Genomic DNA, 21,912 nt, shown 5'->3' on the forward strand with positions numbered 1-21,912 from the left:
CGCTATCTTGCCGGTGGCTACCGAAGCCTTTCAGGTTACACCTCCAGGCAGGGGCTGGAAGTTTTCCGTGCTAGGCACACTGGGAGGCCAGTATTAGGCCTCCGGTTGCCATTGCAGCCACTGACACACCGGTGATTTCATTGCTGGGGTGCAGATGAGCTGCAAACACCTTAAATGCAGCGAACGCTTTTGACGGGTGCATTTAAGGGGTTAATGGCGGGGATCGAAGCTAACTTCGGTCCCCACCGTTACAACAGGATGTCAGGTGTGAGATACAGCTGACATCCGGGGATGATGGCACCGACTCAGCTTCTGAGCCGGTGCCATGCATTTGTCGTAAGTATACGACATTTTGCGTGAAACAGTGGCTTTCCATGACGTATACTTACGACAAATGTCGGGAAGGGGTTAATGACTGAGCCATTTTTTACGTTTTTCCATCGTCTCATTCAGTATGGAGCGGGTTCACGGGCTGAGCTCAATCCATACAATGCGGGTGTCTGCTGCATGTTACAGCCGACACTTCACAGTAACGAACGAGATCGCGCTCGAGCGCAATCCCACACGTTTAACACATTAAATGCCGCGGTCAATAGCGACCGCGGCATTTAAATCGTTAGAAAGAGGGGGCCTCCTCTAGCAGCTCATCGTGCCCCCCGCAATGCAATCACGGGGTGGCGATGGTTGCTATGGCAGCATGGGGGCCTAACGAAGGCCCCCAGGTCCGCCATCTTTGTGCTCCTATTAAGACCTGCCTCTGGGAGGGCTTAATAGACGCCTGTCAGAAAGACGATATACTGCAATACTGACGTTTTGCAGTAGTTAGAGCAAGCGATCCAACGATCGCTGGTTGAAGTCCTCTAGGGGGACGAATAAAAAAAGTAAAAATGAGTTAAATAAAGTTTGTTGTTTTTTCTATAAAAAAAATTTAAAAAATTACAAGTTAAAAAACCCCCCTTTTCTCATTTTTCCCCCTAGAGCATAGTAAAAATAAATAAATAAACATAATTGGTCTCGCCGCGTCCGTAAAAGTCTGAACTATTACAATATATCATTATTTAACCCGCACGGAGAACGCCGTAAAAAAAAACAAAATAAAAAATGACAGAATCTCTATTTTTTGGTCACCTCATCTCCCACAAGAAATGGAATAAAAGGTGATCAAAACGCTGCATGTTCCCCAAAATGGTATCATTAAAAACTACAGCTTATCCCGCAAAAAAACTGCCCTCATACCACTTAATCGATAAAGAAATAAAATTTTTATGGCTCTCAGAATTTGGCGACACAAAATAAATTTTATTTTTTACACTTCGTTTTTTGCTTGTAAAAGTAGTGAAATATAGAAAAAAAAACTATATAAATTTGGTATCGCCGTAATCGTATTGACCCGCAGAATAAAGTTAACATGTTGTTTTTATTGCACAGTAAATTCCGTAAAAACGAAGCGCAAAAAACAATGGTGGAATCGCTGTTTTCATTTTCTACCCCACAAACAATTTTTTACCCGTTTCCTAGTACATAAATTCCTAGTATATAAATGGCGCTCTGAAAAGCTACCACTCGTCCTGCAAAAACCAAGCCCTCATCGGACTATATTGACGGAAAAATTTAAAAGTTATGGCTTTTGGAAGGTGGGGAGGAAAAAACGAAAATGAAAATCTGAAAGGTGTGTACGACGGGAAGGGGTTAATGTTTTTTTTTTTTTAATCACCCTGGCAGCGATGATGATGATGATGATGATGATGATGATCTGGATCTGATTCCTAGAGGATTTACTTTCACTTCCAGCATCGGCCGCCAGGGGGAGGCGTTTTTATTATTCTCATCAGCAGCGGCAGCACTTCCCCTGCTCTCACTTCCAGGAGGGAGATTCCACAACAAGACACCGGCCAGCCTGGAGAGTACAACGGGCTCATCAGCCCTGAGACCCCGGTGTATGTTGTGTTCAGAATCATGGAGACCCGATCAGATGAAATGGAGCTGAATGGCCGCGTCAGAGAGAGGGAGAATCTACGAGATGACGAGGTAACGGGGGAGGGGCTGAGTAGTCGGGGGGCTCCGGGTAAGAGTCTGGGGGGGACGGGACAGACTAGATAACGGAGTTCAGCTAAAGTGACGCCCGACCCATTTCTATGTCTCCGATACGCAGTGATACTAGTTATGTCTAATAATCTGCACTCCTATGTATTAGGTCTCCCCCACTTGTGTGCCCCCGAGAAGAGGCTGCTACTATTCACTATTTATTAATATCGATCACTAGATTCTGCACATCCCTGCAGGACCCTCCCGTCTATAAGAACACATTGCGCGATGTTGCGGTAACTTTTGTGTGTGTGTGTGTGTGTGTGATACAATTGTTACTTTTGACACTTGTAGCATTGTTCACTGACTGTGGATGCTGCTGCGCTACAGCGCCACCCACAGGTTGTAGAATGTAACCTGACCTCGAAAATGTGTGTCCAGTGCCACCTTACATGTCATCGCTTGCTGCCAGCTGTGTGGCCCGCATCAACCTGACCCAGTGGCATGGGTACCAATAAGAGTCGCCAGCCGGCATCAGATTTACTTCTATAAACTTTTACTAGCAGAAATTGTCTGCAGTGCTAGAGCTGTGTGTACGTGTCGTTGTGTGACTCGTCCCGCTGAGCATAGCACGGTACATGTCATTGTGTAGCCCAGGGGTTTCAATAAATAAGCGTTAAGGGATTTTACACTGTGTAAACAGGGGAACGATCAGCAGATGAACGAGCAAACGCTCCATCATCTGCCGGTCGTATCTATTTAAAAAAGTTAAATATTATCGTTGTCGGCAGCTCATCTCCCTGTGTAAACAGGGGGACGCACTGCCGACATGATAATAATGTATGGCGACCAGCGATCGGAGTAACGACGGCTCATCCCCATCCATAGATCCGTGCGACAGGAGCAAATGAGCGCTGATCAACGATTTCTCGTTGATCGGTGCTCGCTGCGCCGGCCGAGTGCCGGCCGGTGTAAAAGGGCCTTTAGACTGTTGTCACATGGCTAGTGATAACCGCCGTAGTGTTATAGGGGTTTCGGTGGGAATCTGTTGGAGAATGTCTACCATTGGAATACTACTTTTGTCCCCCGTTGCTGGATTTTCTCATGTGCCCGGTGTCTAGATCGCAGTGACGTTTCATCTGTAATGACTTAATGTGCTGCAGCTGCGTGACATCACACCACACGTATGTCAGGAAAGTTTTTAAAAAAATGTTTTATTTTACAGGTTCCTAGAATTGTATAAAAAAAAAAAGTCTCAAAACCTGGAAAACTCCTTTAATTGTTTAGATCTGCACGATGACCCTTTAGTGTGGTTTGGGTTGTGCAACTTTTTTTCTTGCCATAGAAATCATTGTTCTAATAGAAAAAAAAAACCTTCACGTGACCGTGTCAGATTGCACAAAAGGAGCATTTAGTGTCTATATTTTAGCTGTACCACCGGGATCCTCTTACGGTCTATTGTGATTCTAGTTCGGCTATGTAGCACTGTGGGGGAGGGGGTCTCCAGGTGTTGTAGTCCTAATACAGGCCCTAAAACGGACAGCACACGGATCTATGCAACATAATGGGGCTCTCCGACATCAGTAATTTTTCACGAAGTGTGTTTCCGTTGCGTGAAACTCACTGCGTGTCCCATTCTGGTGCTTTTTTGCAGATCACGCCCCGGTGTGTGAAAATTGCGGGCAGCACACGGGCGTCATCTGTGCGCTGTCTGTGATTCACACACCAGTTGCTAAAGAAATGCAGAGAAAAAAAAATGTGCACCAACACTGACATAAAAAACTGATGGCACACGGAACTGTAAGGGTCGGTTCACATATTGCGTAAATACTGCGTGCAAATACAGTAGCAGTAAAGTAGATGAGATAAAACAAATCTCATCCACACGCTGCGTAAATACTGGGTGGAAAAAACGTTCGGAAATTGACCTGCAGTGCGGAATTTTATTCTGCAGCATGCCAATTGTATTTGCGTAAACGCTGCATATTTGTTGCGGGTTTTCCCCATTGAATTCAATTGGGATGTAAATCACGCAACAAATAGCAGTTGTTCCATTTTCTTGCGGCGGGTTCGCAGCTTTCTCGCCGCAAAAAACGCAAATCAGAAAAAAACAAAAACTCACATTTAGGGTATGTGCACACACACTAATTACGTCCGTATTATACGGACGTATTTCGGCCGCAAGTCCCGGACCGAACACAGTGCAGGGAGCCGGGCTCCTAGCATCATACTTATGTACGATGCTAGGAGTCCCTGCCTCGCTGCAGGACAACTGTCACGTACTGAAAACATGATTACAGTACGGGACAGTTGTCCGGCAGCGAGGCAGGGACTCCTAGCGTCGTACATAAGTATGATGCTAGGAGCCCGGCTCCCTGCACTGTGTTCAGTCCGGGACTTGCGGCCGAAATACGTCCGTATGTAACGGACGTAATTAGTGTGTGTGCACATACCCTTACACAGAAGTCGGTGTTTCTCCCTCCAGCGCGACCTCCTGGGATGACGTTTCATCCCATGTGACCGCCCCAGCCAATCACAGGCTGTAGCGGCGGTCACATGGGATGAAACGTCATCCCAGGAGGCCTGCCTGCTAGCCAGCTAAATGCTGTCGTTTTCCGCAGCGGACATTCCAGACTTTGCCATTTTTTGCCCTAAATTCCCTGCGGCGCACAGGGCGGATACGCTCCATGCTTTTACGGCCTAACAAAGCAAAGACGCTGCATCTTTGCGGACGCAAAACGGACACGTTCGTGTGAATCAGGCCTTATTGTGTTAAATATTTGTGAGTCTCCTTATCTCGTGGCTTGTTAAATTATTCCATTATAAGTACAGGGGGATTTCCAGGTCATATGAGATCATCAGTTTGAAGTTCATTTTCTGGACTCCGCTTCGTGTTAATCTTTGAACTTTTCCCACATGGTTACTGGGTTTTGTGCTACTTTCAGCTGGAGGCTGCTGGGGTCGGGAATTGCCCTTTTAAAGGAAATAAAAATACGTTCTGACAGTTAAGTGCTGAGATTTCTTTCTTTTTTTTTTTTTATACATTATGAATTATACTGCATTTTCTGGACTCTGCCTGGAGACTGTCCCAGCAGAACTGAACCCCAAAGTCTCTAACAGCCGAGTCTTTACTGGAGATGAGATATAGAGAGCTAAAAATACAAGCAAAGCGGATGATGGGGCAATATGTATGGAAAGAAGGATGAGGCTGATGCCAGAGAACAATACCCGGGCTGCTAATCTTGCTGGGTTTCATGAAATGGGATGGTTGCTGCAGTCTCCGGGTAGCGTCGGGATGGGTGCTGCAGTCTCCGGGTAGCGTCGGGATGGGTGCTGCAGTCTCCGGGTAGCGTCGGGATGGGTGCTGCAGTCTCCGGGTAGCGTCGGGATGGGTGCTGCAGTCTCCGGGTAGCGGCAGGATGGGTGCTGCAGTCTCCGGGTAGCGGCAGGATGGGTGCTGCAGTCTCCGGGTAGCGGCAGGATGGGTGCTGCAGTCTCCGGGTAGCGGCAGGATGGGTGCTGCAGTCTCCGGGTAGCGGCAGGATGGGTGCTGCAGTCTCCGGGTAGCGGCAGGATGGGTGCTGCAGTCTCCGGGTAGCGGCAGGATGGGTGCTGCAGTCTCCGGGTAGCGGCAGGATGGGTGCTGCAGTCTCCGGGTAGCGGCAGGATGGGTGCTGCAGTCTCCGGGTAGCGGCAGGATGGGTGCTGCAGTCTCCGGGTAGCGGCAGGATGGGTGCTGCAGTCTCCGGGTAGCGGCAGGATGGGTGCTGCAGTCTCCGGGTAGCGGCAGGATGGGTGCTGCAGTCTCCGGGTAGCGGCAGGATGGGTGCTGCAGTCTCCGGGTAGCGGCAGGATGGGTGCTGCAGTCTCCGGGTAGCGGCAGGATGGGTGCTGCAGTCTCCGGGTAGCGGCAGGATGGGTGCTGCAGTCTCCGGGTAGCGGCAGGATGGGTGCTGCAGTCTCCGGGTAGCGGCAGGATGGGTGCTGCAGTCTCCGGGTAGCGGCAGGATGGGTGCTGCAGTCTCCGGGTAGCGGCAGGATGGGTGCTGCAGTCTCCGGGTAGCGGCAGGATGGGTGCTGCAGTCTCCGGGTAGCGGCAGGATGGGTGCTGCAGTCTCCGGGTAGCGGCAGGATGGGTGCTGCAGTCTCCGGGTAGCGGCAGGATGGGTGCTGCAGTCTCCGGGTAGCGGCAGGATGGGTGCTGCAGTCTCCGGGTAGCGGCAGGATGGGTGCTGCAGTCTCCGGGTAGCGGCAGGATGGGTGCTGCAGTCTCCGGGTAGCGGCAGGATGGGTGCTGCAGTCTCCGGGTAGCGGCAGGATGGGTGCTGCAGTCTCCGGGTAGCGGCAGGATGGGTGCTGCAGTCTCCGGGTAGCGGCAGGATGGGTGCTGCAGTCTCCGGGTAGCGGCAGGATGGGTGCTGCAGCCTCTGTATCGGCAGGATGGGTGCTGCAGCCTCTGTGTATCGTCAGTAACATTTCTGCTACTGAAAATCATTTCTATTCATCTGAATGGAACTTGCAGAAATCCAGGCACCTGCTGCAGAAACAACCCCGTTAAGATGAATGGAACTGATTTTTAGTCGCAGAAATTTCTGCAACAAAATCTGCCGCATGTCTGTGACTTCACTTTTAGGCCTTATTCGCATCGTGCAGATAGGTCTGTTCTCCTTACTCCAATTCTGGTTTTGGCTTAAAAAATGCATAGAAAATCTGCAGCAAATCTACACTGTGTGAACAAGGCCTTACACACCAATCTCCTCTACAAGCATAGTGGAGAATATAGTGCCATAAGCAGGCCCCATGCGGTAGCACATGTAATAAGGAGCTATAGGGATTCCATGTTTGACATACAGGTGAGTTGCTGTGCCTTATACTAACAGCTAGTAACTAATGTGAATATTGCAATATTTCATGACCTTCAAACAATAAAAATATAATACAATGATGAAAGTTTTTCCACAAAAACCTATTTACAAAATTAATTTTCTAATGATGTCTCTTAAAAAGGCCAGCCATCAGTAAAGGTCCCCTTATACTCTGTCTCCTGGAATATATGAATAAGGGCCTGTTCACATCAGCGTCACCCTTCCGTTCATGGGGTTCGCTAGACATTTCCGTAAGAGGAACCCATAAACGGAAAGGCAAACGGAAACCATAGCTTCCATTTGCTTTACCTTTGATTCCAATGGTAATGCTGCTGTTGCAAATGGATTCCATTTGTTTCCATTCCGTAAGGTTTCCGTTTTTTTGGCAGAAACAATAGCGCAGTCGACAACTATATTGTTTCCGCAAAAATTGAAAATCAAAGGTAAAGCAAACAGAAGGTATGGTTTCCGTTTGCCTTTCCGTTCATGGGTTGCTCCGGCGGTAAGGTCTAGTGGAACCCAAGAACCTAAGGGTATGTTCACATGCAGAGTCAAAAACTTCTCAAAATATGGAGCTGTTTTCAAGAGAAAACCGCGAAAACCGCTCCTGATTTTCAGATATTTTTTGCGGCGTTTTTTTATGGCCGTTTTTGGAGCTTTTTCCAATAGAGTCTATGAAAAACTGCTCCAAAAACGTCCCAAGAAGTGTCCTGCACTTCTTTTTCGCGGCCGTTTTTTTACGCGTCGGAACCGAACGCTGTTTTCCCATTGAAATCAATGGGCAGATGTTTGGAGGCGTTCTGCTTCCGATTTTTCGGGCCTTTATGGCTCGAAAAACGGCCGAAAATAGGCCGTGTGAACATACCCTAAGGGCTTATTTAGACGAACGTGTACTACGTCCGTACAAGGCGCGTGATTTTCATGTGCCTCGCACGGACCTATGTTAGTCTATGGGGCCGTGCAGACTGTCCGTGAGTTTCACGCAGCGTGTGTCCGCTGCGTAAAACTCACCACATGGCCGTTATTTGTGCGTTGTTCGCGCATCACGCACCCATTGAAATCAATAAGTGCATGAAAATCACACGCAGCACACGGAAGCACTTCCGTGTGACGCGCGTGATTCGCGCAACAGCAGTAAAAAGCATGAATGAAAACAGAAAAGCACCACGTGCTTTTCTGTTTACAAACAAACAGAGTGTCATAATGATGGCGGCTGAGCGAAAATCACGCAGCCACGCATCATACGCGGCTGACACACGGAGCTGTTAAGTACCTTTTTGCACGCGCAAAATGCCACGTTTTTTGCGCACGCAAAAGGCACACGCTTGTGTAAATCCGGCCTAAGGGTGACGCTGATGTGAACAGGCCTTAACCTTTATATAACTGGGCATTATATAAGCTGTAGCTAATATATTCCTTATTGAACTTCGGCCTGGAGCTCAGGGATTGGAGTATTGATTTTCATATATTTTGTACAGAGATGTGGAATCAGTACAAAGATTCAGATGGAAATATCCGTGTTTGTGCAATTATACTGTGTACTCCATGTGCCGTCTATACCCAAAGTTGGTATGGGCATCCAGGGGCTGCTGGCCACCAAGTCAAAATAGTCTTCTCCTTCCCCAAGAACTGTTCTCAAAAACTGAATGAATGATATGCCATAAAGTGAGAAGCCTTTTCAGCAGCAATTTTGTGCTAACCAGTTCTGTTTGGAGGTACCATATTTAGTTTTACAAGACCAAAAATGTTCCATTCTAAAATTTCTATACCCTCGTGCATTCACCAGTAGCTTGAAGTATTTTCATTACATAAGATGGATACCTCACCAAATAAAGTAACTGTTTCCCAGACCTCAATGCTTTGTTGTTAAAGGCTTAATCTGCGATTCACATTTATGGTCTGTCTCTGATATTGTAACTTGGCCCTGTTCACTTAAAAAAAAAAAAAAAGACGAGTTGCAATACCAAACACCGCCTTCAGACAAGGGTGCTGCTGTTTATAGAAAAATAATAACTTTATTTATTTTTTTAAATCCGGGACTTTCCGCTTGGTTTGCTTACTTGTGTTGGACAGTACCAGAACATGATATAGTGATCTGATGACCTTAGCAATGTGTTATATTGGCTTGTCTCCATTACCCATGAATCAATCTCCTGTTGTTCTCACATTAGCAAGGTATTTTTGCTTAGGATTTCTTTTTGCTTTATTTATTTTGCACTTTTTGTGATGCATTCTTAGGCCTAGTTCACATCTGCATCCGTTATTCCGTTGTTCTGCTCAGTCAGTCAGAGGAGCAGAACAAGGGAATAACTGGAAGCACAGGTTCCGTTGCACCACAGACGCCACCGTTGGCCACTGGAGCCCATTGACTTTAATGGATTCTGTCGGTTTTCCGTTGGTATCCGTGGTTTTACTGGAAACAATAGCGTAGATGCAGTGCTATTGTTGTATTTTTGGCGGAATATGCGACAAAGGCCCCTAGCGCAGCCTCCAACGCAGATGTGAATTAGGCCATAGGCCCTGTTCACACGGAGAAATTTACAGGCAGAAAAAATCTGTCTGTATTTTTTTTAACCTGTCTGCACTATCTTGCCGCAGTGTTTCTCGCCCGCAGCCAAAAAAACTCTTTCTCTGCCTCCCATTAATTTCAATGGGAGGTCAGAGGAGGAACCGTGACAAGAAAGATCATGACGCTTTTTTTTCCCGGGAGTGGCTAAAAGCCGCAGTGGAAAAAACCCGCCTCCGCCTCCCATTGAAATCAATGGGAGGCAGTTTAGGCCGTCATTTGGCTGATTCCGACGCAGTTTCCGTGTCAAACTCGGCGCCAAAAAGAATCTCTGTGAACTGGCCCTTAGACTGTTTTGTGTGTGAAAAGGTTGTGGTTTTAGAAGGAATTTATATAATTAATTGTTTGTGTATTGATAAAATTCCATACATTCCATCTTGTAAAATTCCTCAAAATCGGACTGAAGATTCCAGAGCTTTTGGGAAATGTGAAGAGTTTAAATAGATTCAGTGTAATATGCGCAACATGGAAATGAATGGAATATGTTGTCTGATCTATAACCAATGCAAAAATGCTAGTGTGAACCTAAACTAACACTAACAGCAAAAAATTAGCGCCCTTTGCTAATGGTAATATAGTGCAATGTGGCTTTAGGAAAAGGAGCCTGCTATTGTGCCAAAAATAGCGCCACCTCATGGTTGGGTCTGCGATTCCAGCTCGGCCCCATTCACTTGCGCTGTTTTGTTAGGCCCCATGCACATGAATGTACTTTTGTGGCCGCAATTCCCCCTGAAAATCCACTGGAGAATTGCGGCCCCATTCATTCCTATGGGGCCATGCACACGACCGTGGTTTTCACGGTCCGTGCATGGCCCCAGAGCCCGGAACGCAGAAAGAACGGGCAAGCCTTATTACGGCCGTGTTCTGCGGTGCGGGCTAATTGAAAATAATGGCCACGGCATTGTGCACGGCCCGGGATTGGCGGGCGGCTCGCGGCTATCACTCCGTGGCTGGCCGACCCAGAAATCACGGCCGTGCACATGGCTACGGTCGTGTGCATGAGGCCTTAGGGCGTTCACACTGATTCTTTTCAGGCATATTTTGGGGTATAAAACGCTCGTACTATGCTCTGAAATACGCCTGCAACCACCTTCCCATTGATTTCAAAATACACTCCGTAGTTCATATGAGGCGTATTTTTACGCTGCTAAATTAAAAACACCTCGGAATAAAGAAGTGGCATGTTAATTCTTGACACATTTTATAAGCTGAATTTCCATTGACAAAAAAAACAATTCTTCAAAAAGACGCTTCAAAAACATTTCCAAGAATCCAAAATTCTCTGAAATTCCGCTCCAAAAACGCCAGGATTCAGTGTCCTCTTGAAACCAGCCTTGTATTTTTCTACCTCAAACATATCCTGTGTGAACATCGTTACTAGGAAAAAAAAGCCGCCACCACATGTTCTTACTTTAGGCTACGTTCACACTGCCGTTCGCAGCATGTTGTACTATTCTTGCCGAGAGACAACGGTAACCCAACAGACCCTATTAAAAGTCAGCGCCATTGGAATCTGTCGTCTTGTAGATCCAGCACAGCGTCTTGGCTTCCGTTATGAATGAAATCCATGACACAGATGTGAGCAGCGCCTCGGAGAAATGGTAGTAAAAGAACATTTTCTATGGAAAACCGCATTCTAGCATTTCACATACAGACTGTGTAGCTTTGAACTTGGCAGAGCTTTTAACATTGTGATATGACTGTACAAAGAAATCCTTTCAGCTGCAGCGTCCTGGCATATGCCAACCTGTCTGTTATAAATGCTTATGGAAATCTCCCCACTGCAGAAGTGTCTTACGTAATGATGATTTTTTTTTCCGCCTTTTAAATAAATAATGATTTCTTGTATTTAAAAGATCTCTGTGCAAGGAATTGAATCTGTTGCCTCTGACGGTTCCTTCTGCTCGGCCTAACATAACCCTTGGGCTTGGCTTTTCCGTTTTCCTGTGGATTGGCACATAGTTGCCAATAGATAAACAGAATTCCCAGCAGCAAATTGCTACTGGAACGTTTTCTTCAAGTAAAGTAATCCCTGTGGTACAGCTACACGGTGTGAAAAATACATCAGCCTGTGCTCTATATCTATCTATATACACTGCCGTTCAAAAGTTTAGGGTCACTTAGAAATGTCCTTATTTTTGAAAGAAAAGCACAGTTTTTTTCAATGAAGATAACATTAAATTAATCAGAAATACACTCTATACATTGTTAATGTGCTAAATGACTATTCTAGCTGCAAACGTCTGGTTTTTATTGCAATATCTACATAGGTGTATAGAGGCCCATTTCCAGCAACCATCACTCCAGTGTTCTAATGGTACATTGTGTTTGCTAACTGTGTTAGAAGGCTAATGGATGATTAGAAAACACTTGAAAACCCTTGTGCAATTATGTTAGCACCGCTGTAAACAGTTTTGCTGTTTAGAGGAGCTATAAAACTGACCTTCCTTTGAGCTAGTTGAGAATCTGGAGGATTACATTTGTGGGTTCGATTAAACTCTCCAAATGGCTAGAAAAAGAGAGCTTTCATGTGAAACTCGACAGTCTATTCTTGTTCTTAGAAATGAAGGCTATTAGAGTCTCTAGTTTGAGAAATAGACGCCTCACAGGTACTCAACTGGCAGCTTCATTAAATAGTACCCGCAAAAGGCCAGTGTCAACGTCTACAGTGAAGAGGCGACTCTGGGATGCTGGCCTTCAGGGCAGAGTGGCAAAGAAAAAGCCATATCTGAGACTGGCTAATAAAAGAAAAAGATTAATATGGGCAAAAGCACACAGACATTGGACAGAGGAAGATTGGAAAAAAGTGTTATGGACAGACGAATAGAAGTTTGAGGTGTTTGGATCACACAGAAGAACATTTGTGAGACGCAGAACAACTGAAAAGATGCTTGAAGAGTGCCTGACGCCATCTGTCAAGCATGGTGGAGGTAATGTGATGGTCTGGGGTTGCTTTGGTGCTGGTAAAGTGGGAGATTTGTACAAGGTAAAAGGGATTTTGAATAAGGAAGGCTATCACTCCATTTTGCAACGCCATGTCATACCCTGTGGACAGCGCTTGATTGGAGCCAATTTCATCCTACAACAGGACAATGACCCAAAGCACACCTCCAAATGATGCAAGAACTATTTAGGGAAGACGCAGGCAGCTGGTATTCTATCTGTAATGGAGTGGCCAGCGCAGTCACCAGATCTCAACCCCATAGAGCTGTTGTGGGTGCAGCTTGACCGTATGGTATGCAAGAAGTGCCCATCAAGCCAATCCAACTTGTGGGAGGGGCTTCTGGAAGCATGGGGTGAAAGTTCTCCTGATTACCTCAGCAAATTAACAGCTAGAATGCCAAATGTCTGCAATGCTGTAATTGCTGCAAATGGAGCATTCCAAGACCAAAGCAAAGTTTGAAGGAGAAAATTATTATTTCTAATAAAAATCATTATTTCTAACCTTGTCAATGTCTTGACTATATTTTCTAGTCATTTTGCAACTCATTTGATAAATATAAGTGTGAGTTTTCATGGAAAACACAAAATTGTCTGGGTGACCCCAAACTTTTGAACGGTAGTGTATGTATAATATAGAGCACAGGCTGATGTATTTTTCATATATATATATATATATATATATATATATATATATATATATATATATATATATATATGAGAGAGAGAATCCGAGCAAAACCCATAGAGCAGTCAGATGTTTTTTCCAGCCATAGCAAGTGACGGAATATCGCTAGACTATGTCGCCGCTTTCTGTTCAATTAGTTGTCAGACCTTCTGCAATGTTATCTAGTGAGGAAGCTGCATAATTATTTTTTTTACATTATATAGTCCTACTAACGGAGTCGGGCATCCTGTCCGCCTCCCCCTGCATCCTGAGCTCTGGGGGGGAACTTATCAACTTCTCTACGGCAGTTTTCTGGCGTAGAAAAGTCGCAAGTGACTCAAGTCACACAAATTTTAACCTTTTGGTTTCCGCCACCTTTTTAAAAAGTGAGTGGATTTTAAAGGGATTATGTGTGGACCGAAAAGTATTAGCAGTGTACTCGTTGCAGTATGTGAGTACACTCACTAATACATTTCGGAACCCAAATAACCCCTTTAATGGAAGGGGCTACCCACGATCTGACACATTTACTATAATTTACGCCACAAACTGGCTTAAGTTATAGCGGAAATCTACGCCAGTTCCTGACTGGCGTAGACTTTACTCAGTGGCACACGGACAGCCAGAGATGCAACAAAGTTATTAAGCCGTGTGCACCTTTTAATAAATTTGTCGCATCTTGTTTCCAAATAAGATTACCGTAAAAAAAAACAAGTCTTAATAAATTACATTTCCCACAGCACAGCAGCGGGGTCCAGTGATAGCACGTGCCGCTATACAGAAAGTCTCCCCCCTGCACAGTCCCTGCCCCCAGCTCTAAGGCCTGCCCGAGTAAGCGCCGTGCATCTGGCTCTATATTAAAATGGTAAATATTTAATTTTAATATATGAATTTGAGAAACGACTTAAGTTCTGCTCTTCTATCACTTTCTGATTGTTTCTTCAGAAGTGATAGAAGTTGCCTATACACCTTTGGCCGACTCCTATTCTTCTCAACTCCGCCATACGCATGCAGACTTGGCTTGGCTGAGCATGCATTTGTTTACTTTGGGGAGAGGGAAATAGGCCACTGCCAGGCACCCCCACATGCCTAATCTTTCTTTCCCCTGACACATGCCATCGGGGGAGAGTTGACACTCCCATACACATTAGACAGTCTTCCTGTCCCCTCAAAATCTTTGGGTTTGTTAGACTCCCCTCTAATGTGTATGGGCACCTTTTAACAGACCTTCAGTACACAGAGAAAAAAAATGACCACCAAAGACTTGCCATTTAAATGAATTGTATGAGGCTAAAACAAAATGGCTGCTTTTTGCAATAGCGCGACTCAAGTTCATAGGCTGTGTCTGGTATTGCGGTATTCAACTAAAAGTGATTTGAGCTGCAATAACAGACACAACCTCCTCAGGAGTGACGCCATTTCTGGAAGTAAGCAGCAATTTTGTTTACTAACCTTATACAACCCCTTTATTACATCTGAAATGGCTCCTTTTTAGTTATTTGAGCATTTAGCAATAGCAGGCTGCCCAAGAGATTTGACCTTCACATTTTGTGACGAATTGCTCCAGAGTAAGTGACCGCAAACACTTAGTTGTGACCTCGAATAACAATGTTGGCATTCTTCTGCTTCACTGATAACGGGTCCCCAAGTGTCATTGACGGCAATGTTCTGACATTCCAAAGACGAAGTATCCACATGATGTTTTGTAGGCCGGGCAATAAATGGGTCAGACAGCGCAGATCCCGAGACACCGGTTTTGGATTTCTTTCTTTACATCAAGGTGCTAGGCATGTGCAGAGATGTCACTTCTATAGAAGGACTGTCGTTTCACGGCAAAACACATATTCCTATTATGTTTCCGTTACATTATGATTCCTTCCGGTTTTGTTCAAGTAGAGACAAGAAGATTATTGAGGAATGAAATTTGCTCATTTAAATATTGTTCTGTGACGGCAAGTTTAGCTGTGTCACTGATTTGTACACATTTCATAATCAAATCCATAAGACTTGTTAATGCTTTAAGGCCTCACGCACATGGCCGTAGCCGTGTGCACGGCCCGTGATTCCGGGCAGGGACGGCCACGGAGTGCCATCTGCGGGCCGTCTGAAATCACTGACCGTGCACCTACAAGATGATCATTGACTCTAAGTAGCCCGGACCGCAAACGCGGCCCCAAAAAAAAACTTGTCCTATTTTTTGGTGGTCCGGGCCCCCGCCCAATGCACGGACCATGGAAACCACGGTCGTGTGCATTGGCCCATAGAATAGAATGTGTTCTATACTATCCGCAATTGCGGATAGTATTCAAACCATAATGCACGGTCGTGTGCATAAGGCCTAAAGGGATTTCCCACAAACAACATTTATTAGCTATCCACAGGAAAGGTGGCAAGATTTAGATAACTGGGATCACTAGTACTGGGGTCCTGAATCCCCTGTAGCTCCTTACCTGTACGTTCGCAGTGAGGAGGAGTTTGTATGGAGTGGTTCACCCTGACGCCCCATACAACAATTTATGAATTACGGGAACAGCCGAGAGCTCTCATTTGGCAGTATGGACTCTATGGAGTGAAGCGTTGGAAAATAGGACATGTCCTATTCTCTCACGGACCCCTGACACGGTCCGTTGAAACAATGGTCGTGTGAATGGCCCCATTGAATTACATAGGTCCGTGTGACGGCTGTTCTTTTAACGGCCGTCACACGGATGTATAACACGTTCGTGTGAATATGGCCTTCTCTTCTGAAATGATCCCAAGTTACAGTCTCAAGGGTTGCATTGACAATTAGGCCCTGTTCACACGTAGGATTTTGCAGGCAGAAAAAAATTGCCTTTGAGGCAGAGTTTGACCTGCCTGCATTTTCTTGCCACGGCTTTCGCAGTGTTTTTTAGCACGCGCCCATTAAGGGCTGCCGGCAAATAATGCTGCCAAAAAGAACTGTCTCTGCCTCCCATTGATTTCAAAAGGAGGTCCGAGGGGGAACTGCGGCAAGAAAGATCACGCCACTTTTTTTTTCACGCAAGCGGCTAAAAGCTGCTGTGGAAAATAAACTCCTCCGCCATTGAAATCAATGGTAGGCAGTTTCGACTGGCAGTTTCAATGGGAGGCAGTTTCGAATTTTGGCGCTGGTTTCCGCTTCTAAATCTGCACCAAAAAACTCTTTATGAACTGGACCTTATGTTGGTTGTCACTGGAAACGGTCAATGAGCTTGTCGGACTCTCCCTTAGCTGAGGTTGTATAATGCATGACCTCTTCTCATGCAGCCAATCACCCGAACAAGCTCTATGAAGACATTGAACCAGCAAAGAATGCTGGGAGACTTCAGCTCTGAGGCCTGCAGTATTCTAAATTCAGGACTGGACTATAATGCATGCTGTAACTCTGGTTCCAAGCAATGTATTTATAAAGTTAACTTCTTAGGTAGACTAGATCAATTTACAAAGCAAAGTGTGTTTATAGCTGGACATACCCTTTAGTGTATATTCACACGACAGGGAAAAACGTCTGTGTGACGGAAGTATTTTTAATGGACGTCACACGGTTGTTTTCAGAGTTCTCTTGGTGTATCCACACAGCCGAGTTTTTCACGGCCCGTGAATACTGGCCGTCAAAAGATAAAACATGTTATATTTTTGGCCGTTTTCATGGCCCGATGGTCCCACAGAAGTCAATGGATCAGTTTTTAATGGCCGGTTTTTATAAATCAATCCCTGTGACGGCCGCTAAAAACTGATCCTGGCCTTCACAAGGGGACTCTGTGGTGAGATCTCTATGGGCACTGTGTGTGGCACAATCTTCATGGGCACTGTGGCACTATTTATGTTGGCGCTGGCACTTCATATGTGGGCACTGTGACACTATGTGGGCACTGTTGCATTATGTACAGGGGCATTGCAGCACTATCTTCATGAGCACCGTGGTGTTTTCAGGGGGTTGGGACAAAAAAAACCCTAACGAATGAAATTCATCTGCTTTTTTTATTTTATGGCCTTGAAAAACTGTTCACAAATGGCCGTTAAAAATGGTCAGACGGCCGGGAAATGGATAGAAATTTGGAGACCTGCTAATGCAAAACAGCGATGAAAAACTGACAGTTGATCAGTTTTTAACAGCCTTAGGGCGGATTCAGACGAACGTGTTTTGCGTCCTTGCCGGCCGCGTGGTTTTCATGCGGCTTGCGCGGACCTGGAGAGGTCTATGGGGCAGTGCAGACAGTCCGTGAATTTTGCGCAGCGTTAGTCCGCTGCGTAAAACTCGCGACATGTTCTATGTGTCAGCTTTTTTCGCGCATCACGCACCCATTGAAGTCAATGGGTGCGTGAAAATCACGCATGCCCCCCGGAAGCACTTCCGTGGGACAAGCGTTATTCGCGCAATAACAGTAAAAGGATGAATGTAAACCGAAAAGCACCACGTGCTTTTCTGTTTACAAACATCCAAACGGAGTGTCATAAATATGGCGGCTGCGCGAAAAGCACGCAGCCGCGCATCCATATGAACAGGGCACACGGAGCTGTCAAGTGCCTTTTGCGCACGCAAAACGCAGCGGTTTTTGCGTGCGCAAAAACGGCACATTCGTCTGAATCAGCCCTAATATATATTTTTTTTACTGTTGTGTGAATATAGCCTTAGGCTGCTTACATGTTTATGCTATGACCTTCGATGCTCTGGTATATTATAAGATGCCATATAATTGTAGAAATTTTAGGAAAGACCTTTTTTGTTAGCACTAAATTGGGTAAAAATCACAAGGAGACCGTTAGGAAGCAAGAAAATCCAAATATATCCCAAGATATACTATTCATACGATTTCAAGGGGTCTAAATAAATTTTTGGCTAGTAATGATGATGATCATAATAATAATAATAATAATAATAATAATAATAGTTCTAAGTCCAGATCTGTCTATCCTCAGGCGTCCTATGTTTTTAAAGTGTTCCTGTTTTTTTTTGGGGACTTGCACAACTTCTATTGCTAATGATTGACTTCCTATTGTGGTGTGTTTGTTTTTACCAAATTCAATAACCTTTCACACATGCCGTAACTAAAGATGAGATAAAGTATTCTTACGATTTTTTTTGATTTACGTGTGTATGGTGAGGCTGCAGGATCACATGGGGATTAGTGGGTCACCACAGAAATGTAAGATGGCACCGGATTCCTAGTGCTGGAGATGGGGGGGGGGGGGGGTGTAGCGCTGTCTACAGAGTGGGGTTGCACTATCTACAGGGGGCTATGTGGCCATTGCTCACCTACCACCAATGATCTAGCAGAGCGGGAAAGTGACTGCGCTCCTTCATGACGTCGTAAAGGAGCACCTCCATGCTCCTCCTTCGGCCTGCTCTCTCCTATCTCGAGGGAGCCTCGGTGCCCCACGGGCCACAGATGATAACCTCAGGGGCCGCTTGCGGCCCGCGTGTTTGAGACCCCTGGTGTAGACAATGGTAACTGGATGCACAGAGAAGAGATCTGTCATTTGATATGAGTGTACAGGCTGCACATTACCATTCAAGACTGTAGTCTGAAGCATTTTCTATTCTCATATGTGACTAGAACAGGAGCTTTAGGGCGCGCTCACACGTGGCATGCTTGCATTGTATTTACGCAGCATAAAAATACACTGGAAAACGGCAATCAATGCTTATGTAAAAAATATTCTACACAGATCATTTCTCTTGCTATTGCGTTGCGGAATATTTTTTTCTCAAGGGCATGCATTCGTAGTTTTCCACAGCGTATTTTTAAGCTGCAGAAATACAATACAAGTACGCCACGTGTCAGCGCACCCTTAGGCTGTACCATCCCCTCCCCCCTAAACGGCATGATTAATTAGACCACATAGTTCCTTGTGGACATTATTTTTTTATTTTTTTTAGCTAAAACGACATCTTATTGGAAAAAATTTACATTTTTCATTTTCACGCCCAAATTCTAATAAAATCTATGAAAAGCCTGTGGGGTCAAAATGCTCACTACACTGCTAGATGAATTCCCTGTTTGGTGTAGTTTCCCAAACCCGACATGGTGCCTAAGATATATTCTAATAAAAAGAAGGCCCCAAAATCCACTAGGTGCTTCTTTGCTTGTGAGGCCGCTGCTTTAGTCCATAGCACACTAAGACCACATGTGGGATATTTCTAAAAACTGCAGAATCTGGGAAATAAATATTGAGTTGTGTTTCTCTGGTAAAACCTTCTGTGTTACAGAAAAAAATGGATTAAATATGAATTTCTGCAAAATATTTTTTGTAAATTTGACCTCCACTTTGCTTTATTTCTTGTGAAAGGCCTAAAGGGTTAAAGCACTTTCTAAATGCTGTTTTGAATACTTTGAGGGGTTCAGTTTTTAAAATGGGGTGACTTATGGGGGTTTGTATTGTATCGGCGCCTCAAAGCCACTTCACAACTGAACTGGTCCCTGTAAAAATAGCCTTTTGAGTCTCTGTAAAAACTTCTAAGGCTTGTAATGTCCTAGAAAAATAAAAGGATGTTCAAAAAAACAATGCCAATCTAAAGTAGACATATGGGAAATGTTAATTAGCAACTATGTTTGTGTGGTATTACTAGTTTTTTTTTTTTTTTTTTTACAAGCAGGTACATTTTTTGCAATTTTTACAATTAAATACTGAATGTATCGACAAAATTTTACCACTAATTTAAAGTACAATGTGTCACGAGAAAACAATCTCAGAATTGCTTGGATAGGTAAAAGCATTCCAATGTTATTACCACATAAAGTGACACATGTCAGATTTGAAATAGACTCAAAAGTGGCTGCATCGGGAAGGGGTTAAGGCCCTTTTACATGGGCCAATGATCGGGCAAACAAGTGTTTTATATGAACGCTCGTACCTGATCGTTGCCCTGTGATCAGCCAATAAACAAGCATTTGCTCATTCATCAGCTGATCTGCTTATTTATGCAGCAATAAATATTATTTTTGTCAGCAGCACATCTCCCTGTGTAAATAACTTGCGGAGTTGGGGAGATAAAAAAAACAAAAAACAGTATATGTATATAAAGTCCTGGCCAAAAATTTTGAGACTGACACAAATTTTGGTTTTCAGAAAGTTTCATAATGCTTCAGTGTTTTTAGATCGTCAGTCAGATGTTTCTATGGTATAGTGAAATACAATTATAAGCATCCTTTTTTTTAAACTTTTATTGACAAATCTAACAAGTTTATGCAAAGACTCAATGTTTACAGTATTGTCACTTCTTTTTCAATACTTCTGCAATTCGCCCTGGTTTGCTGGATATCATCTTCTGGGCCAAATCCTGCTGATGATAACCCACTCTTCCCTAATCAGTTCTTGGAGTTTATCATAATTTCTGTGTTTTTGTTTGTCCATCCACTTTTTGAGAATGGACCACAGATTCTCAGTGGGATAGAGATCTGGGGAGTTTCCTGGCCATGGACCCAAACTTTCAATGTTTTGTTCACTATGTTATCACTTTTGCCTTGTGACATGGTGCTCCATCATGCTGGAAGAAGCATTGTTCATCACCAAATTGCTCCCGGATCGTTGGTAGAAGTTGCTTTTGAAGGATGTTTAGATATCATACTTTATTCATGGAAGCGTTCTTAGGCAAAATTGTGAGTGAGCCGACTCCCTTGGATGAAACACAACCCCACACATGAATGGTCTCAGGATGCTGTACTGTTGGCTTGACACAGGACTCATGGCAGCGCTCACCTTTTCTTCTCTGGACAATCATTCTTCCAGATGGCCCTTCATCACAGAAAATAACTTTACCCCAGCCCTCTGCAGTCCAATCCCTGTACTTCCTGCAGATTGTCAGTCTGCCCTTGATGTTTTTCTTTGAGATCAGTGGCTTCTTTGGTGCACTTCTTGACACCAGGCCAGCCTCCAAAAGCCTTTGTCGCACTGTGTGTGCAGATGCACTGAGCAAACTCTACACTGGTGTTGAAACAATCCTGTAGCTGAATCCTCTTTAGGAGACCGTCCTGGCACTTGCTGGACTTTCTTGGGCACCCTGGAGCCTTCTTCACAGCAATTGAACCTCTCTCCTTTAAATTCTTAATGATCTGATAAATTATTGATTTAGGGGCAATCTTACAAGCGTCAATGTCCTTGCCTGTAAAGCCCTTTTAATGCAAAGCAATGATGACTGCATGGGTTTCCCTGGAGGTAACCATGGTTAACAGAAGAAGACAATAATTTCAAGCACCATCCCCGTTTTAAAGCAACTAGTCTGCTCTTATAATTTACATGACAGAGTGATATCAGCTGTCTTATCCTCGTTAAGACTTTCTCCTGAGCTAACGAGAAAATCACTGAAATGATGTTAGCAGGTCATTTTGTTGCGGGGCTGAAATGCAGTGGAAATGGGATTTTTGTGATTTAAGTTAAATTTCATGGCAAGGAATGACTTTGCAATGAGTTAATGCAAATTAACACTATAAAACCTGAAGCAGCAAACTTTGTGAAAACCCAAATTTGTGTCAGTCTCAAAACTTTTGGACAGGACTGTAGGTTGCAATAATAAATACCCTGCTATATAAAAGAGAAAAAAAATAACACCACTTCTGCTTGGTGCACTCTGCACATATGACAACATATACTCCCAAATACTGTTTACCACAAAAGAAGTGATAAGAGAGGAAGAAAACGGGGTGGGGGGGGGGTGTGTGGGAGTTTCTCTCTTTAACATTCCATTATCAAGTTCTTCTTTCCTCTACCATCTGTTCCACATCCGGTCATCAACTTAGCAAAAATCCTCTCCCATTGCAATGCTGACGTCACTGATCGCCTCGAAGCTTCCTCATTTGGTGGTTCATTTCTTGCTTCAGATGCTTTGGAGCAATAAAAAATAGTTAAAA

The 21,912-nt window shown here is 44.6% G+C and overlaps 1 protein-coding gene across 1 annotated transcript in view; it reads left to right on the forward strand.

Annotated features, from left to right (window-relative positions):
- The first annotated feature begins 1,826 nt into the window (after positions 1–1,826).
- The window catches only part of NINJ1 (ninjurin 1), a 44,740-nt gene continuing 24,654 nt past the window's right edge, over positions 1,827–21,912 (forward strand). The window contains exon 1 of the mRNA XM_075833877.1: positions 1,827–2,028. Coding sequence (XP_075689992.1) covers positions 1,957–2,028 — 72 coding nt within the window. The 5' untranslated portion in view covers positions 1,827–1,956. The remainder of the gene's footprint in view (positions 2,029–21,912) is intronic.

This window comes from Rhinoderma darwinii, chromosome 7 (assembly GCF_050947455.1).
Source record: "Rhinoderma darwinii isolate aRhiDar2 chromosome 7, aRhiDar2.hap1, whole genome shotgun sequence".
NCBI lineage: Eukaryota > Metazoa > Chordata > Amphibia > Anura > Rhinodermatidae > Rhinoderma > Rhinoderma darwinii.